The sequence below is a fragment of the Gopherus evgoodei genome, chromosome 3 (genome assembly GCF_007399415.2).
Source record: "Gopherus evgoodei ecotype Sinaloan lineage chromosome 3, rGopEvg1_v1.p, whole genome shotgun sequence".
Taxonomy (NCBI): Eukaryota; Metazoa; Chordata; order Testudines; family Testudinidae; genus Gopherus; species Gopherus evgoodei.
Window position 1 is genome coordinate 129,618,331 of NC_044324.1, and position 22,629 is coordinate 129,640,959.

Genomic DNA, 22,629 nt, shown 5'->3' on the forward strand with positions numbered 1-22,629 from the left:
GTCCAAAACCAATCTGTTCCTTTTGTGATCAGAGAAACCTTTCTTGGCCCTAAACGATAAAGGTTCAGGGCCACACTGACTGATTAAACAACTAGGACTTTTACTCCAGGATGTTCTTCCTGAAACTGTTTGTACCAGCACGGAACCAAAATTGAGCTGTAGGTTTTTTCCACTATTAGTTAATACCTATATAGCGATTTGAACATGTAAAATATTACATGAATGGAAAGCAGTAATATTGCAAGAGGCAAAATATTTGTTATCTTTCCACACAAATTGGGAAGTGGCCGCACTAGATACTTCATAAATTGCCGCACCTTCATGCATGTTTGTCCATTTAACTCCACATCATCCGAATTTTAAAAAAAAATATTGTTAATGAAAAGTGTCAGTGTAATTAATAACTCACATTTGTTTCTACTAGGTTATCTTCAGATGAGGGTCCCATCTGTGGTTGAGAATTGCTTTCTTTGTCTATGCTTTCTTTCACTATGTTCAATTATTAATTCTTACTTAGTAAAACAAGGCATTACTTCTTGGGATTTGAAAGGAGGAATTTAAAAGGCTTGTGCTGTTCTGATACGCTTCTCCAGACATCTATTACTGGTGGTGGGTTTGATTAGATCTTGGTGGATAGAATCCGATAAGACTGATCAGAGCACAATGAGAAGCTGTCTAGCAGGGATTGTTCACCACAAAACCGGTATCCCAGTGGTTTTTTTTTTTTTAATTTTAACTTTTATTCCTTATTTCCTGTGCCATGGAAAATGAGGATAATGATACTGCCCTCCTTTGTTAAGCACTTTGAGATCTGCTGATGAAAAGTGCTATTATAAGAAATAGGTGGTATTATTATAATTGAATGGCAGCCTTTGGATGATCTCAAATGCATGTCCATATATGTGCTTGGCTAGTAAAATGGGACCCCAATTTTGATTAGGGTCTCTGGGCACTACTGGCATATAAATAATAAATAATATTAGGAAGCATTGGTGGTGTGAACCTCCTTGGTTGACTCAGAAACAAACAGAAGACATGGGGTGGGGGGGGAAATAGCCAAAAAATCTTAACTGGTGCCTTTTCCTTTATGATTATGTAGATAGATACTGATAGACTGTCATTGGTAGATTCAACAGGCAATGAATGATCCTAACTCACCTGAATAAAATCTCTCTACCTGTTGTGTGCTGAAGCAGAAAGCGAGGGCCACTACAACTGATCACTTGCCCTTAAAAAAGTATGAAAAATTTATCAAGAATTTAGTATGGTACGCTTAGAAGAAAACCTTGGTACAAGTTGAAAAGTCCAGTTAAAATATGATCATCCTAAATTTTAAGGAAGTGTGCAAATGTATTTCTCAAAGGTAAGTAAATTAAAGTTCTCAAATCATGTTGGTGATTTGGATTTGATCCACAAAGCATTGTTGTTGTTATTATGGCATTGTTGTTATACGTTTCTAAACTCTGATTCCCAGTATTTAAATTACAGAAGGTTAATTAAAACAGCTCTTTATTCTGCAACTGCTTGAGAATATTAACCTTGCAAAGGCTGTGTTAAATCACTGAAGTGATAGAATTGCATTTGCTTTATAAGATTTTGCTGCAATAGCAAAGACAGTGCCATTTATAGTTCAGTGCTGTTAATTGCTTAGCATTTAGATATTAGCACAGGAGTCTATTAACTTGATGATAAAACTATTGGAATGTAGGCTGATAAAAATGATTTTGTTTTAAAGGAGATTACCAGTCAAACCTGCTTCTCCCTTCCCTTCTCCCCCCTCTACATCCCTCCTTTTTCCTCTGGCAATAGACATCAGTGGTGAGTTTTTTAGTTTAAGAGTGCCATTAATGTCAAAGAAGCAACTTTAAGTTAATTATTGATAGAATTTGAAGGGTAGGGTAAACAGAGTAGTAAGCTTGAAAGATTGCTTGCCTATATAATAGTAATTTATTCCATTGTCCTGATTCACTTACCTGATTGTGGAGCACAGCTAAAGTTCTCTATATTTTCATTGTAAAACAAGTGTGTTTAACACAAATCACAGATTTTTTTATAATTTTAAATGCTAATAAAATAAAATAAAATAAAATCATGGAATAAATAATAAAGAAGTAAAATCTTTAGAGTATCAATGTGTCTGCTTCTCTTTTTTTCTTTGAGTACCATATGTGTTATATATGTGTTATATATTTCAAATGTTAGTGGTCTTGTAAATTATACTTTATGGCCAGTTGCAACTCCACAATATTCTGTTAAAGTCTTTAAATTAACTTTGCCTCATTTTCCTCAAAGGTAAAGGTCCCAGTTAGGGGTTTGTTTGCTAACCTTTCCTGGCACAAGATTTACCACTACATTTTTCCCTGTCTTTATTTGCTTTCTAATTGAAGATATTCAGTGAAAATGTTTATTTGTAGGTTTATTTTCTATATTTTGAACCAGGTTCTTGGGTGCTAATACACAATATTCTACCTGTAATGAGCCAACGTACACTACAGATACACTCATATCTGTCTCTCAGTATGCCCACTTATTCTGCTGCAGTGGAGTTTAATATATTTGTGAGCACATTTCCAAAATCCTCTTTTGTCAGCAGTTGCAATTAGAACCAAACAACAACAATTGAAATGGAACAGCAAATTAAGGCCAATAACAAAAGCAAATTTGCTTACAAAAATTAGTCTGAGATGACTATCCAAATGTTTTCATATGTTTTTTTATGTAGAGAATGAGGGGTGGCTGACTTGTTCTCTGCAGCCCAGGCTCTGGGAGAATGATGACATGTATTCGGTCTTCATTTTCCCTCCTCCTCCTCCCCTTTACTGTCCAATCCTCTTCCCTCAACCACCTTCAAAGCAAACCAACCAAACAAAACGAAACACACCAGTTCTGTTTGCAAATAGAAAATCAAGTAACTGTCTGTAAAATTAAGTAATTTACAACTGCAGCGAGAGCTTGCAAGACCAAATTTGCATACTTTCCCATCTTATAAGATGGGGAGGTTTTCTGCTGCCTTATTAGCCAACAATATTTAATGAAAAGGCTGTGACCTAGAGTATCTACCTGAGGATCAGTGTCACAAGGTAGCTGGTCCATGCTGATAGACTAGGCCCAGCTCCCGGGAACCAGAGTAGGTGAGTCCTATCCAGTTAATTGGGCTACACTGGGGTGTATAAGGGGCTGCTAGTGGGCAGCTGGAGCAGAAAGAACTGAGACAGACTGAGCCCTGGGGAGGGAAAGCCACAGTGGGATGGAGGTAGCTTCTATGGTGGGTCCCTAGAGCAATGGGCTAGAGGCTTAGGCTGGTAGCCCTGTGGCTGCTGTACCAGGATGGGAACAGAGCTGAGTCTGGGAAGATGCTAGGACCTAGAGTGCCAGAAATCCCTGCAAGTGTTGGCTATGAAGCCTGGGGCGGAGGATTGTGTTAAGACTTTCCCGTTTTGGTATATTAACCTCTGTGAAAAGACTGGGCGTGGCAGCACATGCTTTGGAGCTGAGGAGAAGCACAGCCTGGTGACAATCAGTAAAGATGTCCGTACTTTGTTTTTAAGTCCTCAAACACCACAGCACATCTCCCTTTCTCCCAATGATTTAAAATGATTTACTTTGAAAATATGTGGTGGTGGTTGTGGTGGTGAAGAACTCGTAGACCAGGGGTAAACAATTATTGTGTGTCAGGATCCAAATCTCTTGGTCAATGTATAGTCAAGGTCCAGACTCCAGAGAAAATAATATAAGAATAATAACAATAATAAGTAAATAAAAAGATTTCACGGTCCATTCAAAAGCATGTGGCAGTCTGGATTTGGTCCATGGTCTGCCTATTGACTACCTCTGTCTTAGACTCATGGACTTTAAAGCCAGATGGGAACATCATGATTATCTAGTCTGACCTCCTTCACATCTTAGACCACAGAATCTCACCTACCCACTCCTGTAATAGACCCTTAGCTTCAAAGATCAAAGAACCAATGTGCTTTTTCTGGCTTAAGGCGTTATTTATACAGTGTATTAAAAATGCTTCTGCAGCTGGATAATTTTTTTTCTTTAAGTTAATTGCTTTCTGTTTCACTGTCCTGAACGAAAACATCTCCTCGCTTGGTTGATGGCTGGATTAAAGTATTCATATACAGCAGTAACTGTGTGACTTCATTGGTTGTACCGTAAAAGATTATAATGCACCTTCGCCTTCAGTGGCCCAAAGACTGAGATGCCAGACCCCTCCCAGCCCCCCAATTAAATTACATCAAATAGCATTGAGCAGTAAACAGCCTTCTTGACCAAAGCTAATATATATTCACAAACTTGTATGAATCCTGCAGAAAACCTCACTGCCTTATTCAGTGATTATCCTGGCACTGCCTAGCGGATATACCATATTTCACTTCCTTAGAAGATGTGTTGTGGAGTAATAAAGACTGGAATTGGGGAGTTTCCCCTGTGCTATTCCTTGAATGTTGTCTGTACCATTCTGTTTTGTGTGTGTAAAGAAGCAAAAATCCTCACACTTGCCTTATTCTCAGTGAGTTTGTTTTGGGGGGAGGGTCCACTTCCAAAATACAACTTTTGTGAGCCTTTATGAAGTCCTTTAGACAACAGTGTGGCTTTAAACAACAGTGAGCCTTTCCTCTCCTATATAGTTCACTAAGGACTGGGAAAAATATTTCCCAGTCTCAAGTGAGGAAGTGCCATCCTTTGGTACCTGGTTTGATTAGCCTAGAGGAAGCAGTTTTTTCTTTATTCAGTAAGCTATCTTCAGGGTTTCAGCTTGACTGTAAGCTTGGGGCACTGCAATGACCTCATTTACGTGAGTAAGCCCTATGCTTCAGAGATACTCTTCTGCTGGTGGCTGGCAGACTAGCAGAGAGAGGATTCTGCTGTCTGTAGCACTGAGATGCACAAACTCACTGCTTGTGCAGCAAGAAATCTTAAAGAAGCATCAGGTTTTGAATCCTGCCACATTCAGATATTTTGATTTTTTTTTTTTTTTTAGCTGGAACTATTGAAAATAGTGCAGCCTATAGTTTTTACTCTCAAATGTGTCAGAGAAGGAAAGGTTTCCTCCAAAATTTTTCTGAAAGGTGGAGTTGGGAGAGGATGCGAAGGGAGTAATTTAATATTACAATTTATTACAAACGAGAATAGAGATATAGGATGTGTAAAAATGGCAGGTTATAATTTGTATTGATATGGTACTTGTCTATGTTAAAGAGCGGTCAGGACATGGAAATAGAGGGTGGAGAAACTGAAAGCGTGGTCAGGCTGCCAACCTTGTAGGGCTTTGGGAAAAGCCTGGGAAGCCTTTAAAAAATGCAGGGTGGTCCACCGGGAATGAGATGTGCATTATGACAATTTTTTTTTTAGATTATGCTTGTGCTTCCAGGCTCTCCCCTTGAAGTTCTTTGTCACCTCTTCATTCATTCTCCAAATCCTTATCTGTGGATTTAGCCAAGAGACCACTCTCCTTTGAGCTATCTTTCTTTTGTCTATAAATTAGGTTTTGGCGGGTGTGTATTCCGCCCATGTGATGAGGCCCTGTCCCTTGCCAATATGTTTTGATATGAGTACCAAACTTGCACACTTCTTCTCTCTACTTTTATCACACATTAGAAAGGTGTGACAGAAAAAAGAACAACAGAAAATGCCTTTTTTCCGATCAGATTAGTTATTGCTGCCCTTTTTGATCCATTGAATATAATTGGGCTAAAAGAAAGAGAGCAACAAAATAGGAACTTAAGAGAGAAAATTTTATCTTTAAACTGCTTCTGCAGTGCTAGCTTAGAACTGATCATGAAGGCCATATCTGTGTGGAACAGAGGGGGGCACACTGCTGCCCGCAGGACCCTCCTTCCTGGACCCTGAGTTCCTGCCCCAGGAGGCTAGCCCCCAGCCCCTCCCTTCCTGTTCTCTCTCCCCCACAGCCTCAGCTTGCCGCGCCACTGGTGCAATGCTCTGGCTGCAAGGCTGTGAGCTCTTGCCAGGTAGCACAGCTGCAGAGCCCAGGCCTGACCCAGTGCTCTGTGCTGTATGGTGGTGTGGCTGGCTCCAGCCGGGCGGTGCGGCTGTAGCGCCGCCAGTTACCGGTGCTCCAGGCAGTGTAGTAAGTGGTCAGGGAGCAGGTGGGGTTAGACAAAGGGCAGGGGAGTTTGGGGTAGTGATCAGGGGGCAGTCAAGAGGGCGGGGAACGGGGCAGTCAGGAAGGGGGGGGTGTTGGATGGGACAGAGGGGGCAGTCGGGCAGGGAGAAGGCGTGGGTGAATGGGGCAGTGGTCGGGGGGGCAGTCAGGAATGAGAGGAGAGTTTGGATGGGGCAGTGGGGGGCAGTCGGGTGGGGATTCCGGAGGTGGTCAAGGGACAGGGAGTGTGGGGGTGGATGGGGCAGGAATTCTGGGGGGCGTGCTGTCAGGGGGCGAGAAGTGTGGGGAGGATGGGGGCAGGGGCAGGGGCAGGGGCCGGGCCACGTCTGCCTCTTTGAGAAGACACTGCTCTGTCCAAACAAATAGAGCTGGGGGATCGGAGGATTTTAGTGCCCCACACTTTGTGTAAAACTGCTACTACATAACATTTTCCAGTGAAGTAGGATTGGCTGACTCTTCTAGTAACTCTTGAATGCTTTAAGGGGGTTTGATGGTACAGGGTTTGAGCATGTTAATATGTAAATGTTAAAGAATTTCTGGTAGCAATCAGTCATCAGAATATTGAGGTGTAGCTGAAGCAGGAAATTCAGTGTTGACTGTCACAATAGCTGCTGCTCTTGTCTCCGTCTTTTACATTTTTTTTTCTATAAAGAGTTCACTCACTTTAACCACCAGAAGGGTCCACCCAATTCTTTAGGCGCACACATGTTTGAGGGGTGAAGTGGAGTTACTGCTTTAGTAGCCAACACGTAGTACATTGCAGACTATAACTTTTATTTACACTCTAGACGATGGATAGATGCTGGGCCGATCTACCCAAACTCAATCAGGCATTTTCCTCTATGATGAAAGCCCACCTGCTTACAATCCCCTCTTCTCTGTGACGCATAAGGAGGCAGCTGATTGGTCTGTGCACCAAAGAACATAGGATTCTCAAGAGAGGATTCCAGTCCCTTTTTCTTGAGGTCTTCAGTTCATTGCTTCAAACTAACACTAGTTGAATATGTCAGTGTTGTTCTTTCCCCCTTGACCTAAGGTATTCTGCAGGATCCTGGCCACATGATTGTCCTCCACAGGTCATCTGGTTATCATTCTAGGCAAGCATCTCTGCCCCTTTCCAGCTTGCTCCCTGCAGGATTAGACTCTACAAGCCATTCACCTGAGTCATATATGATCCAGGTTCTTTCCCCTGACCCAGGGACTCCTGCAGGAGCCTACCTACCCCATGCAGCGCAAGTGAGCTACTGGTTGGATTTTATGAAGACCAGGCATGCTCTTGGGGAGCAGGGACAGCTCAGTGGTTTGAGTGTTGGCCTGCTAAACCCAGGGTTGTGAGTTCAGCCCTTAAGGGGGCCATTTGGGGAACTAAAGCAAATATCTGTCTGGGGATTGGTCCTGTTATGAGCAGGGGGTTGGACTAGATGACCTTCTGAGGTCCCTTCCAACCCTAATCTTCTATGATTCTGTAGCAGGGGTAGGCAACCTATGGCACACGTGCCAAAGGCAGCACTCAAGCTGATTTTCAGTGGCACTTACACTGCCCAGGTCCTGGCCACCAGTCCAGGGGACTCTGCATTTTACTTTAATTTGAAATGAAGCTTCTTAAACATTTTAAAACCCTTATTTACTTTACATACAACAATAGTTTAGTTATATATTATAGACTTATAGAAAGAGACCTTCTACAAATGTTAAAATGTATTACTAGCACATGAAACCTTAAATTAGAGTGAATAAATGAAGACTCGGCACACCACTTCTGAAAAGTTGCAAACCCCTGTTCTATAGCATCAACTTGGGTGGGGCTGAGTCCTTAAAGGACCAGTGACTGGGTCCTTCTGTGAGAATTTTGGAAGGCTTCAATTTGGTAAATTTGGCACTCTCTCAAGCACTTTAGGTGGAATACCTCTGCTTCTGCGGTTATAGCATTTGGTCATACTGTAATCAATGACATTAAACCATTTCTGTTCTCTGAGTGCTTTTAGAGGTTGCTCCAGATTGGTGGATGCCAGATTATGGAAAGCAATTTAAAGTTAGTTTTGCATCTGATACACCAGTTTGGAAAATCCACTTTGCCCTGTTCTGAAATGCATTCTTGCAGTAGCAGCATAGTTTTCTGCCTTTCTCTTTCTCTTCCCATTCCCCACCCTAGCTTTTTAAAAGAAATTGTTAATTAATAGATTCTGTGGTTTGTTCCTGGTTTATTGTCCTCTGTGTCTGAATACTGTGGAAGTTTCATCTGGGAAAAGCAGACAGAGGAAGAAATGAGAGGATCTTTTCAGCTCCAAATTTTTTTGGTGTTATAACACTGATACTGCTTCCTTGCACTCATTGGTTAGAGTTGCAACCCATCAGTCTGGCTTGGTGCATGAGATCCAGAAACTGCTTGTAAGAGTAAATACCATCAGTGCAGTATAATGGAAAGATAAACTACATTTGGGATTTAGTTTGTCTTCTATATTCTTATACGGTATATTACTTTTAACTCCCTTTTGCTGGGACTATAAAGGTGTTAGCATGGCATTTTTCTTTAAGTATTGCCTTGCCCACTCTACTACTCTGATGGTGTTGTGGTAACAGGTTGGCAGTCCTCTGGTGAAAGCTGGGTCTGGCAGGCGAATCTGCCATTTTTGAGTTGGAAAATGGAGAGTTGGGGATCTGTTTGCATATGTGTACTGGTAACATTGCACGCTTTGTTGAACAAAATGTTATTAATTAATATCTAAAGCAGTAATCACAGTGAGCTGCTAACATATCACCTGCTCTGATTCTGTTGCATGAAGTACCTTCAGAGCTAAGTGAAATAATTCTGTATAGTAGAACTGTATACTCCTCCTCTGACTGTTACTCTAGGTCCTGACCTCCATTCTGGAGGTGACCGGGAAACAGATGTTTACCTTTTGGTTTCATTTTATTTTTGGCACATGACTGTTGAATTGAAGGCTTCAAGATACATTTGAAATCTTTTAAGGATCAGCCAACTGAATCCAGGATAAAAACTGAAATTGTTCGTAATGAGGTTTTAAAATGGAAGCCTTCTGTAGTGTTTCTTTTAAGTGGCCACTTCCATGGCCTCTTGTTCAACCACTGTCCTGCTTATCTTCATAGGAATCACTGTGGCTTTAAGTTATACCTCTGCAATTTACTGCAATAGAAAGGAAAGGAAATCTAGGCAATGTTTCTTTTTCTTTCTGGCCCACCTTTTCTTTTAATAGGGTTTTCCCTCAGATTAATGACTCCACCATACTTTCATTATTTTAAAATAAAAATAATTTAAGCTGTTTAATAATTAACCTCTCTCTCCTTCTACAGAACTACGTAGGGAGGAGTGAATTACAACTAAAAGTTTCGAGCAAACCAGTACTGCATTAATTCAGATACAGAAAACAAGAAAAGTGTCCCATGTAGGTGTCAACAGATCTCTTTGAGCAAGGTCCAGTTATACAATGTCATGTTTTCATTTTTAAAAAATCCATTTACTCCACTGACTACACATTATGTCTACACTGCAAAAGCTGTGCATGGGCTAGCCTACCTAATTTAGTTTGAATTCAGCTAGTGTGGATAACCATAGCAGTGAAGACAGTGTAGTGAAAACCTCAGCGCAAATTTCCTGGGTACAGCGTGCTAGTCTGCTCTGAAGCCTGCGCTGTATTGTCTTCACTGCTCTTTGATATCTATGCTATCTCAGGTAGGCTAGCCCCATACACAACGTTTGCTCTCCAGACATATGCTAAGAGAGAGCTCATGCTGTATTGTTGTGGAACACAGGTCTTTTGGACAAGTAATGACAATGTGAATAATCTATTTGATATATCTTACTAAATGATATAAATTTGCAGAATACTGAGAGAGACTTTATCACATGCACATGAATCCCTGAGCGTGTTTGCTTTTTGGCCATATTAATTAATTAACTTTTACTGGGCAGGGTAAACAATTTCTTTGAATGAGATTTTAATTAGTGTACTGTCATATGTTGAGGGAGATGGCTTCCCAGGTACACAACCATACCTGATTGTGTTAGTAAAGTGTATTTTGGTACCACTGCTATCTAAATGTAATAGTTGTATGTGTTAACTGCTTTCTGAGCTACATTCCCAGATGTGTGATTTTTCACATGTATGTATAGGCTCACTCTGTTATCTGTCACCTTCATCATTTATCTACCTTTTACTGAATAAATGTTTTTTGATGTGACTTGTATAATGTGCATTTCACTAATAAAAAAAAATAGGTCCAACACAAACAAACTAGGCTGTGTATTTTTAAAAAAATCAAAATCTCATCACTTTTGGTACATACACCTGACAATTTAATGGCTTGGCCTGGTGCCTTTCCTAAAGTCTTACGGAGAAGCTCAACTTTCAGAGTTACTTTAGGATTTTGCTGACAGTTCCTGCTGTAGCAGCCACTGGATTTCTTCCAGAATTAGAAAGGTTTGAGTGAATGGAAACTTTTAGCCTGCTATTTTAAAGTAAGCCCTTCTCTTTGTAGCACGCACACATGCTACACCATTATATTTTGCTGTGATTAATAAACACCCTAAGCTTTGTTTAGAAAGCCGAAGCTGTTAGTGGTTACAATTTTGTGAGTGAAAAGATAGAAAAAATTATCAGGAATCTTAAAGATTCCTCACTCTCAGAACTGAAAATGAAAACTACAATTCCATATGCATCTGTAGTGACATGACACACTATCCTATTTGAATATACCTTTCCTTATCGTGTCTTTATCTGCAGAAACCTAGTAGAACTGTTGTGTGTTCTTTGCATTAGAACATTTTGCTGTAAAAGGGAAAAGTGATCTCATCCCTCCTGTTGTTCAGGGAAAGAATGATATTGAGCTCTTTCCTTTGTTTATAAAGCCAACACCTTGGTAAATTTGCGTATTAAATTATTTCTCCAGGTTTCCACTATCATAACTTTAAAGCAAATACCTTTTTAAAAAAGTAAAGAGAGCACTTTGTCTCAAATTCATAGAAAACTCATAATAACATACAGAGAAAAGGTGGATGAGGTAACACCTTTTCTTGGACAAGCTTACACGGAGCTGCTCTTCAAAGAGCTCTGTGTAAGTTTGAAACTTTGTCTCCCAACTAATAGAATTTGGTCCAGTAAAAGATATTACCTGAACCATCTTGTCTCTCTGATATCCTGGGACCAACATGGCTATAACAACACTGCAAACAGTAATAGTCTTTCACCTCTAGGTTGCTGCTTCCCAAATTGCCAGTGACAAAAGATGTTTCTGAGTAATGACTTTACATGAAATGAATAGGTGGTCTCAGTCCTGTTCAGAATGCACAGTTGTCCACATCTTAATTGGGACGGTTGTCTACAGCAGCGTTTCCCAAACTTTTTCGGCTACAGAACACTTTTTAGCCTGTTATGGAACACTTATAATATTATTTTGTAGTTTGGTTTTCAAATAAAAAATTGCGTTATTTATGCTCAAATATATTTTATTTTATAAAACAAAGCAAAAATACAAATTTAAAATAACTTGAACTAACAATTTCTAACTGGGAAACATGTATAAAGTAGTACAAAAATCAAGTGCAAGAGTCAAAATTAAAAACAGTGTTCTTCTTTAAAAAAACCTGTTTTTATGTATACACAAACACCAAACAGATTAGATTTTTACTAGGAAAATCTATTTTTATAAACAGAAATACAAATTTGGATTTAATGGGATTGGTGTTTCTGCGTTTTTCTATCGCAAATTCGCTTAATATTAGGAATAATGCTGGAAAGTTGAATCCTCATATCAGGCGCAGCATCAAGTCTATTCCTGTATTTGGTTTTGTTGCAGTATAATACAAAAATCCTGTCTCACACAAATAAGTTGTAGTAAAAGGAAGAAGCACTCGAACTGCACGTTTAGCCACATTAGGGTACTCTTCTAGTAGGCTGCTCCAAAAATTATTCAGCGGAAGATCCTTAAACTTTTGTTTCAAATCAGAGTCAGAAATTAGGTCAATTAGGCTTTTATAATTGTGTGCAGAAAAGCTGACTGGTTTGGCTGTAATTACAAATGAATTTCGAACCCAAGCATTATCGTCAGTAGTTGTAGGAAAATATTCTAATAAAGAGGCCTGCAAGTCATGTAAGTTAAGTGCTGTAAAATGGTGCTGGAAACTTCTTTATGGACCGTAGAATTCATTTCAGTCAGAAATTCATGTACTGTAGGGAAGCAGTCGAAGTTACTCTGCTCTACAGAAGATGCCCAGAATTGCAGTTTCGTTTTTAACGACAAAATTTTATCCATTGTAGTAAAAATAGTCACATTCTTTCCTTGCAGCAACAGATTAATTTCATTTAATTTTGCAGAAATGTCTGCAAGATACGCAAGTCTCATTAGCCATGAGGAATTTGTCAGACAGCCATTAAATTTTCGTCCTGAATTATCTGAAGTGAAGAATACCAGTAGTTCACTATGAAGCTCAAAAAGCCTCACAAGCACTTTTCCTTTGGATAGCCACCTCACTTCCGTTTGTAAAAGAAGCGCTTTATGTTGACTACCCATTTCCTCACACAAAATTTTAAATAACCTGGATTGAAGTGGTCGAGATTTGACAAACTAGATAATTTGTACTGCTTCATTGAGCATAATTTTCAGATACGCTGGTATTTTTTTTAGCTGCAGGTGCTTGTCTGTGTAGAACACAATGGCTCTTAGTGCTTTCTGGTGCCACACTTACGATTCACGTTACAGCTCCCTTCATCTTCCTGCTCATTGCCCGAGCACCGTCAGTACATACATCAATACATTTTCCCCAATTAATTTCATGCTTTCTGATAAAATTGTTAATGCAATTGAATATTTCTTCTCCAGTTGTGTTGCTTTGCAGAGATTCACATAAGCACAGGTCCTCTTCAATAATATTATTAAATCTATGTCGGACAAATACTAGTAGCACAGCAAGTCCTGAAATGTCTGTGGACTCATCTAGCTGCACTGAAATACTGATGGCAAATTTTCAGTCAGCAAACTAGCTCTTTTTGTATGCCATCGGCAAGATCTGTGTAGTGGGGTGGCTTCCCCATTCCCTGAGAATTTAGGCTGCAGCAGGCCAGTGGGCCTGCGCAGACGAACAGCCAATAAGAAAAGGGGTTATTGGGAGCCAATCAGGGCCCAGATTGGAGGCAGCCAATCAGGGCCAGGCTCAGCCCTATAAAAAGGCTGCTTAAGGACGGAGCAGGCAGTCTGTCCCAGGCCTTCGATAGGGCAAGGTCTGTCTCCAAAGCTGGGAGACTAGCACCTGGGACAGCGCAGTGCTGGGCAGGCCTGGAGGGGAGCAGAACGGAACTCCAGTCCGGTGTCTGCCAGACTGCAGGCCCTGAGGGGAAGGGCCTAGCTGGTGCGAGAGGTCGAAGGGGAAGTGACTCAGGGACATGGACAGATGGAGGGAGAGAAGGAGGGCAGGATGGCTGCCACTAGAGGGTCCCTGGACTGGGACCCAGAGTAGTGGGCGGGCCTGGGTCCCCCCTTCCCTTTTGCCTGGCCGATGGGAATGGCCGTCTGGGGCTGCACCAACCCCCTGCCAAAAGGAATGTGACTTTGGGGCTGTAGTTGCCCACATTGGCCGTGGTGCAGAGAGACAGCTGATTGACTCCCCCTGGAAGGGGGTGAGGATGGACTAAGGGGCACTGCCGGAGGGCCATGGTTTGAAGAGGACACCGCAAGTTGGGAGCAACACGGGTCCACATGCCAACCAAAAGCGAGACGACGCACGGGACACTACTGGGAGAGGGCGCTCACTGGACTGAGCTAATTCCTGGAGGCAACCAGTAGGAGGCGCCACAGTGGTGAGTCCCAACCCGTCACAATATTTAATATGGCTTGCAACAATATTATTTGACAACTATACAGCATCAATTTTTTTTACCAGACTGCTCACTCAACATGCAAGTTACAACATCTTTTGTGCGAGGCTTGATAAGCGTTTCTCCAGTAGTTTCTTCGGCAGGCGCTATATGGTAACTTACTCGATAAGATGCCTCTGTTCCACTTTCGTTGTCTGTTTTAGCAATTTTAATCATGGAAAGTTTACAATTTCCAAGTGAGTCTTGGAAAACTGCCTCTTGAAAAAACTTATATCTTTGTCTTTGTATTCAGCATGCTTGGTTTCCAAATGCCTACGAAGTTTAGCAGGAGCCAATTAACTGTTAGCTGCGCATCAGGAACGTCTTTATTTCCAACACACGTAAAACCAAAAGACAAATAACTTTCATCATACTTTCTTTTCGGTCTTTTTAACACCTGCTTCTTCTTGTTTTTTAATATACTTCAGTGGAAATCCTTTCACTCTGGATAACTCACTAGTACTAACAGATTTTTCAGCAACAAAAGACTGTGATTGTTCATCTTCACTTTGAAGTGTCACAGTATTTTGCTCGTTTATTTCGGCCACAGTTGGAGTACCAGAAGAACTTGCTTTTTGTTTCAAAGTTCCTTCTTTTAGCCACAAATCCATGGTTATTAGGTTTAGTAACAATATTTAGAAATACTGATTTTTGTCAAAATTCCTTTGTCACAAATATTTATATTGTTTCTAGCAAAGCTAATTTAGTTGTGCTTATCGCACACACGATAAAGACCCACAGGTTTGAACGTGTGGAGTGTATATGTTATTTCGTCATGGCATAAAGAGAATGGTGTTTACATACTGTTTGCACAGCCTCGAGTGGAAGGGGTATGACGTCACTAAGTGAAATGTGCCCGAAAGAGGTAGACATCAACATGCTTGCGTGCCACATTCTCTTTATGCCATGATATTCAATACGAGATCTATCAATAACTGGAAAAAGAGTTTTATGTTAAACTATAGTCATTCAAAAAGAGTTGTAAACTATGCTTCAAATATACCAACTTTAAAATTAAAAAAAAATGTAAAGACCCTTTTTTAAAATTATGATTCTTTCACAGAACACCTCTTCACATCGTGCGGAACACCAGTGTTCTGCAGAACACAGTTTGGGAAACACTGGTCTACAGTATCCACTTCTGTGTCTTGCCTGCTGGTCTTTCTTCCCACTCTTAGATTTGGTCTCTCCAAGATCAGAATGGAAGAGCACTGGTGCGCCGTTATAGGGAAGCGTGCTCTCCTGATGCCTGTTAAGATAATCTGTGGCTAAATAGTGCATTTAAGTCTACAGGGCTGTCAATTCAGTCTGGAAAGACAGCCCATGGACAGTCTCCAAATGAATAACCAAGAACTGATTCAATTTGTCCTTCTGTGCTTCTCATGAAAACACATGTTGCCTCCCCCCAGGAAATTTTAGTAGGAAATGAGTTTTTAAATAAGACCCAGCAAACGTTTGGGCATAGCCATGTTTGGTACTTCATAAGGGGTTAATAACTCTTATTTGATTTTTCAAACCATAAAACATCTTTCATTTCCCAGGAAAATTGTCCTAATGTAGCAGTGTCAGTTTGGAATGAAGAATAACTTTATTTCTGAGATGATGTCTGCTAAATTGAATATCCCATTTATCTTCCTCAGTGATTTTTTTTTTTTAAAGTAGTTCTTGTTTGTTGGCTGTAAAGGGAGAATGAAAAGGAAATAGAATGCTGAATGCACAGTTCAAATCCACTGTTGCTACTGTTTTCTAAACCGGTTTATTACTGACGCCTGTGCAGTGACCACAAATAGTGTGTGATTGTGTGTGTGCTTAAACAGAAAGGAAAGCAGAGGTTTGCTCATTTGTTTGCCTATTGTGAAGCTGTCCTGCACCTTTATGCTCCTTTGTAACAGGGTGAAGGCTGCTGAATGGAGGACTTGTGCCATTTGTTGATTTTAAACCTCGCTGTTAATCCACAGGAACCTGCTGGTCTACACAGCAGGAGAGCTGTGTGACAAGTGGAAATCTGGGAGGGGAAAAAGCAGGAGAGTGTGTGTGTCACAGTAGATAATAATGATTCAGCCATCAGCCTTTGTCACTCGTAAACCTAATTGTTACCCTCTGCTGGTAACCAGATTGAAGTGCTAGCCTTTTACGTGTTCCTTGATTTTACTTGAAACATGCTTATGATGGATAGACCAGTTTATTGTTGGTTTACGTACGACTGTCAGTTTTGTTAGCTTTTGTTTTTAAACCTTGTTAAAATGTTAACATTTTTGCAGTACAGCTCAAAATGACAGAGATGGCTGGGTGAAAACAGTATGGTTGTTCACATATTTCCCTGTGTCAGACTTTCATTAGGGCAGGGGCAGAAAACTACTGCTCTGCAAGCTAAGTTTTGTGGTGTCACTCTATTGTCAATAACTGCTGTTGGGCTAGGGAATCTTAGCTATAGAATAGTCCTTTATAAGTAGCAGTAGTGTAATTTTTTTTAGAGCATGGGGAGGGTGGGGTGGAGAGAATCTTGAGATACACTTTCAAGCCAAAAAACGTAGTCTTTAAAAATAATTGTTCTTTTAGGTGTTTATCAAAATTGTAACATAGGGGAACAAAAACAACTTAAGCCAGCAATCTGTTTTACAAATTGGGGAGAAATAAAAAAACTGAAGATGAAATGAAACAAACAGAAAAACCTTTTAGGTGTGATACTTTTTTCCTGCACAGTCAGAAACTGGTTCTTCAACTTTCCCTGCCAGTTACACATGCTAAAATAAGCATTTCACATTCTGTCCTCCTCCTTGACTTTAGGTTACCGACTTCTACACATAAAGTATAGTGGCTGAGATTATCTCTGCATCTAGAGAGTATTTTTTCTACATGGTGTAAGTGATCTTACGCCATTATGTAACACTGCTTAGGCTTGTGTGCTGGCCTTAGGAAGGCCTCTTGACTTTCACGTAAGTTGCTGATATAGACATAGATGTACCTCTGATCAACTCTAGTTCTTTTCTGGAAAGTTAGGCCATATATATATTTCACACAGTTGCAGAGAAGGTTTTATGGGTTGACAGCTTATGTTTGAAAACTATGTCGGGATGGTGGTGGAGTCTGATTACATAGCATGATTATCGAGCATTCTCAGATCCAATATTGTAAGATCTTCCAACTGGTTCAGTATTTCAGCTAAAGATTTGCTCTGAATATTTGATCATCTGGAGAATATTTTGGCTTCTTAATCTCTCCAAAAAAAAAAAAGTATTTAATTAGTTATTTTAACCTGTACCAGAGGAACAGAAATGGACGCACAACTCTGTTTAGACTCTGTGATTCTTATTTCTTTATAAAACACTGAAGTCATAATGGCACCCAGTTGGACCTGATGATTCCACTGAAAAAGGAGGTTTGTCTAATACAAAATTTTGATAAACAAAAGACAGATCAGAAGTCAATCATTATCTCTTCACCTTTCCTTCACAAGGGTTTAGCTGTGACTGCTGTGGCATATGAATAACCATAGTGTTTTTATAATTTTGTTCTTGCAGGACATGTCTCAGGAAGGCTATGGAACCAGATCCCAACCCCCTATAGCTTCAGGAAAGCCTAACCACGAAGACTTAAACCTAATACAGCAAGAAAGACCATCAAGCTTACCAGTAAGAAATTAATGTGCCAGTTGTAGAATAGTAGTACATTATTTTAAAATGAAAAATATTTTATAAAGATCTTATTGTCTCTATGATATGTGGATGAGATTTTGGGATGACAATATATCACAATTTTAGTATCACATTTGTGTTAAAAGCATAATGAAAACTGATTACAGTGAATGATCAATATATTATCTAGGATAATCCCGTATCCCTTGAAGGAAGTCTCTTATTGAGATAATTCATTTGGTATTAATTTGTTTAGTGGCCATCACACAGTTTGCCGTATTAAGTATAGTTTATTCTGTCAGTGTCAGATTCAGATATTGTGTGTGTGTTCGTGTTCGTAGCTTGAACTGGTTCAGGACTGTAACTGATTCACTAATTTGTACCCAGATTTGTCTGTGTATGGAGAGGAAAGAGCTCCTTCTTAGCTTTTTTGGTTTTGTAGTCATACACAAGAGAATTATTCAGGGTCTTTTGAACTCCTGACTCCTCCTTTTGAGGGTTTTCTCCCCTGAAATATGTTTTGATTTTATTTCAAAGACCTTGTAGGGATAAGTAAGGAAGCAACACTGCCATGAGTTATTCTCTCCAGATCCCAAACACTGTTCTTTAGTTGTCAGCATAGTATGAGACACTTGCAAAAAATACTGCACACATCTTTTCACAAGTTAATTGTGTTTTAGTCTATTGGTGGAGTCTAAAGAATTACATTAGTCAGAATGATAGTAACGCTTTATATTGGTCTGGTTATTATCACTTGAGTTTTTGTGATAGATCATCATGTTAAATTAACCTTGCCTAGTTGTATTAGCTTTATGCATAATTGAAAAAAACAGACTAACACCAATAAATTGATACACTTATCAGAGACATCAGGGCTATCTGCACATGGAGGTCTTCAGTGTCCTGATAAATGCCAACTGTAAGATGCAAACTATATTTTGGTTGTGTTCCCATTTACCTTTGGTTGTTTTATAAGAAGTAAATCAGCTTCAGGTGCCCACACAAACTTAAACCAGTTTAAATATTTTTAGGTTAGAAGAGGCACATCAGTTAAATCAAGTGATTTGTGGCTGTGAATATGGTTGCATTGAACTGTAGGATATTTCCAAGAGACCTCCTACAGTTCAGTAGGCATGTAATCATTTTAAATTAGTGGAGGGACCCATTTGAAGAGCCGGTAAATTAAGTGTGCTTAACTTATCTAGACGCTGAAGTTATATGTGAAAAATCCAAGAACTTACTGAATTTTTCCAATGGCATATGATGCTACCATCCATTCCTAAAAGCATAGGAAGAATTTGCAGCCAATCAATCAAATATTCAGAACTAGACAATTATCATAAAATTGTTTCATGTTGTGACAACTCCACTTGATAGGTTGATCAAGCTAAGTCTTTTCCCACCTTGTAGGTTTTTCTTTTGTTCAAATCACCTATCTGTCCTTTCTACAGATGTTTTTAAGCCCATGTTAAAGAAAAGACTATGTAATCAGCATATTTTTAGAGCTTTTAAAGTTTCATTTTTAAAACATAAGACGGTGACCAGCAGTATGTATGCCATAAATTCCTTCCACCTGGTTTTATACACTTAGATATATGTGTGCTTTGTAGAGGAGCTATGAAAATAGGTTTAAACAGCGCTGTCCACTTACTTTTGAACTGGTTTTAGTTTCAGCATTTTTCCAGTAAACCATTTTTGAGACTAACTCAGAAATGGTTGTTGACAGTCAGTTATACATCGCAGATAGTGTGGACATGAACTGTTTTGGCAAAGTTAAACATATTTAAAAACTTTGATGTGGGCAGGCCCTTTCCCCCTCTCTGTAGTTGATTATGTCTCCTTACTCCACAAAGTGTAAGGAGTTACCAGCCACATATAAGCCCTCCCCCCATCACCAAAGTATGAGAAGAGTATCGAATATTATGCATCACTATGTGTTTGGTATATTCAGTAGTTCATTATTATTCTAACTATAAGTTGATGGTGTTATAATTTAATCATAAAATTTTTGGCCCTGTAGCTTTAAATTTGTGACTTGATCACAAATACCTTTATTCATTGAATTCACCATTAAAAACTTTGATAAAAATCACAAGTCTGCTTCATCCACTCAAAAATCCTATTATTTTAAAAGAGTGGAAGAGGGGGACTAACATGGAGTGGAAGATTTTTTTCTCTTTTCATTCCTTCTAAAAACAAAAAGCAACCCTACATGTTTACACACATTGTTTCCTATTTTGTGAATGAACCATCCTCCACCTTCTTAATCTCAGAAAGAAAATCATTCTTGTATTATTAAAAAGTACTTGTCCTTCTGAAATTGTGTTGGGATCAAAATGACACTAGCCCATATATTACTTGGAATAGGAATGATCAGAGTCCAAAGGATGCTGGAGTGGTAAATACGGTAACGTGGTTCTTTCTGGGGGTAAGAATTGACTGAACATATTATTCCACCTGCACCAGCTTCCCTCACTCCTTACTTGAACAGTAACGTTTTGTATCCAGTTTTTGTCTAGCTACCAAAACCTGTGACCAGCATCTCTGGTGTGATATTCCCCAAATTCCTCTAGTTTAAAACTGGGTGCTCAGGAGTCATTTTGGAGTGCTGTTTTTAAAATATGTTTTGTAATGCTGTTCTGGAGGGTAGTCAGTAAGTTTCCATAGGCTATCTTAGTCTCAAATAATGCCAAGGTTGCTGTGTTTTTAATAATAACATTCAGTTATGTTTTAGTTCATGATAGCATAGTATACAATTTACCTATTATAGTTTACTTCTTAAGGGTGTTAGATGACATCATAACTGCTCGCTCTAAGTTACGTAGCAAACTTATACACAGAGCTAAAAGAACACAGAAACCAAATAATAAATGTTGGATGGTTTTCCCTGACCCTGGTAAAAGGCTTCCGCTTTGATGGATTTCAAGAGGAATTAACCACCTTCTGCAGCTCTGAAACCTGATTTGTGTCATCCTTTTGGAAGTTTTCCAACAGGTTAGTGTCATAGTAAGCACTGCTAAACAGGTCAATAGTTGTTCCATTTCCTTCACACATTGTATATAAAAGTCCTGGTATGAATGTCCCCATAAAGTTCAAAGCAGACAAATTTGTAATGTGGGTTGGTAACAAATGTCTACAAACAAAATATAGTTTTATTGGCTACTCCTAATGGCTCATCAGGTGCTATACAAAGTTCCCCTTCCTTCTCTTAAAAGTTCAGCTATCTGGAGGGTTTTCCCTAGAGGGTTTTGATTATGTGGAGTCACTAAGAGTCCAAGTGAAGTGTTGCGTAGAATAGTACTTACGGCACTTTTGTTTTGGTCATAATTGGAAGGAAATGCCAGGCTTTTGAGAAAACCTGGGTATTTGGTTCTCTGTGAAGGAAAGGAAGTAATAAATGGAAACTGTTCCCTATTAGGCAGAGGGAGAGGAGGGGGGAGAACCCTGGATTAAAAACGTCTGGAGAATAGCTACTACTACGGAGATTTATTTAAAGTTAAGGAATAGTGACAAAAGATACACAGTTCTGTGATTGCTGGAAAGGTAAAAATCCCTTACCTTTCTGCTGGCTTTGCAGATAAGGCTCCGTAATAATACATCAGCAACGTGGTTGTTATAGGCAGAGCTTAGATTAGCTATAGACTCTTTGCATGTGGTGTGTGTCATTTCATAAACTTTCACCACTGGTGAGGTAGCTAGGATGATGGGGGTGAAATGGAGAGTTCATTTATTATTTGATTAGTTTTTAACTGATTTCCACAGGAAAGTTCTCAGATGCAGTATCTTATTTTTCACTAAGGTCCTATTTTTGTCCAGTTTCCAACTTGCTTGGCTGAGTACTAGGTCAGGTGACTCTTCTAAGATCACCTTGCCTTGGAACACGAGTTTCTCCTACACTAGCTTCAAGTCCCGTACTCTAAACTAGGCCTCTAGGGCAGTGGTTCCCGAACTTGTTCCGCCGCTTGTGCAGGGAAAGCCCATGGTGGGCCGGGCTGGTTTGTTTACCTGGTGTGTCCGCAGGTTCAGGCAGTTGCAGCTCCCACTGGCCACGGTTCGCTGCTCCAGGCCAATGGGAACTGCTGGAAGCAGCGCGGGCCGAGGGGCATATACTGACTGCTGCTTCCAGCAGCTCCCATTGGCCTGGAGCAGTGAACCGGGGCCAGTGGGAGCAGTGATCGGCCGAACAAACCAGCCCGGCCCACCAGGGGCTTTCCCTGCACAGGTGGCGTAACAAGTTTGGGAACCACTGCCCTAGAGGAAACTGGATGGCTACCCTCATAGCGCATTCCAAAGCTCAGTGGGCCACTAACCTATACTGTACAGCAAGCAGCCTCCTAACACATTTCTTCTTAGTCTTTTAGCTAAAATCAGATCTAGAATCAGTTCAATATCAGATATTTCCTTTGGGGTGAGTGGGGAAAGATGATAATCATCACTTGCTGTGCAATGGAAAAATGCTGTACTAGATCGTCTGTGCCTTTTAACTTCTGTTTTCTCAGGTTAATCCTAAAATCTAATATCTTTATTGGGTTATTTTAATGGATACTCAACAATTTTATGAACAAATAAAAATAGTAATGAACCATGAAATTAGAATGCTGTCTGTACCTTTTGTAATACTCTGATCTTTGAATCATGTTTAAGTTTGGGTGCACAAACTTCTACAGAGGTTCCACCTCCAGAGTAAAGTTTTATTTGTAAACCTTGTTTTATTACATTTGAGAGTGTGGACAACACAAGAATTATTCCTCTGTGGTTTTGTTTACCACTTAACGTTTCTGGTATTTTGTGCATTACACAAAGGGGCATTTAAGATGCTGAGCAATTATTCTTTGTATACTGTGTATTTTTGAACTGGTCATATTATTGGGGAAAACTGGATTTCCAAGATTCTCTGCGTAGGTAATATAGTGAATAGTGCGGCTTAAATGCAAAGTTAGATGGGTTTGGACCGTGGAGCAGAGTTTCAAGTAGATGCTTATCTGATGGGAAG

General features: G+C 39.9%; 1 protein-coding gene across 1 annotated transcript in view; it reads left to right on the forward strand.

The window, feature by feature from the left end:
* ARID1B (AT-rich interaction domain 1B) overlaps positions 1–22,629 on the forward strand; it is a 441,148-nt gene that overhangs the window by 113,829 nt on the left and 304,690 nt on the right. The window contains 1 exon segment of the mRNA XM_030556641.1: positions 17,523–17,633. Coding sequence (XP_030412501.1) covers positions 17,523–17,633 — 111 coding nt within the window.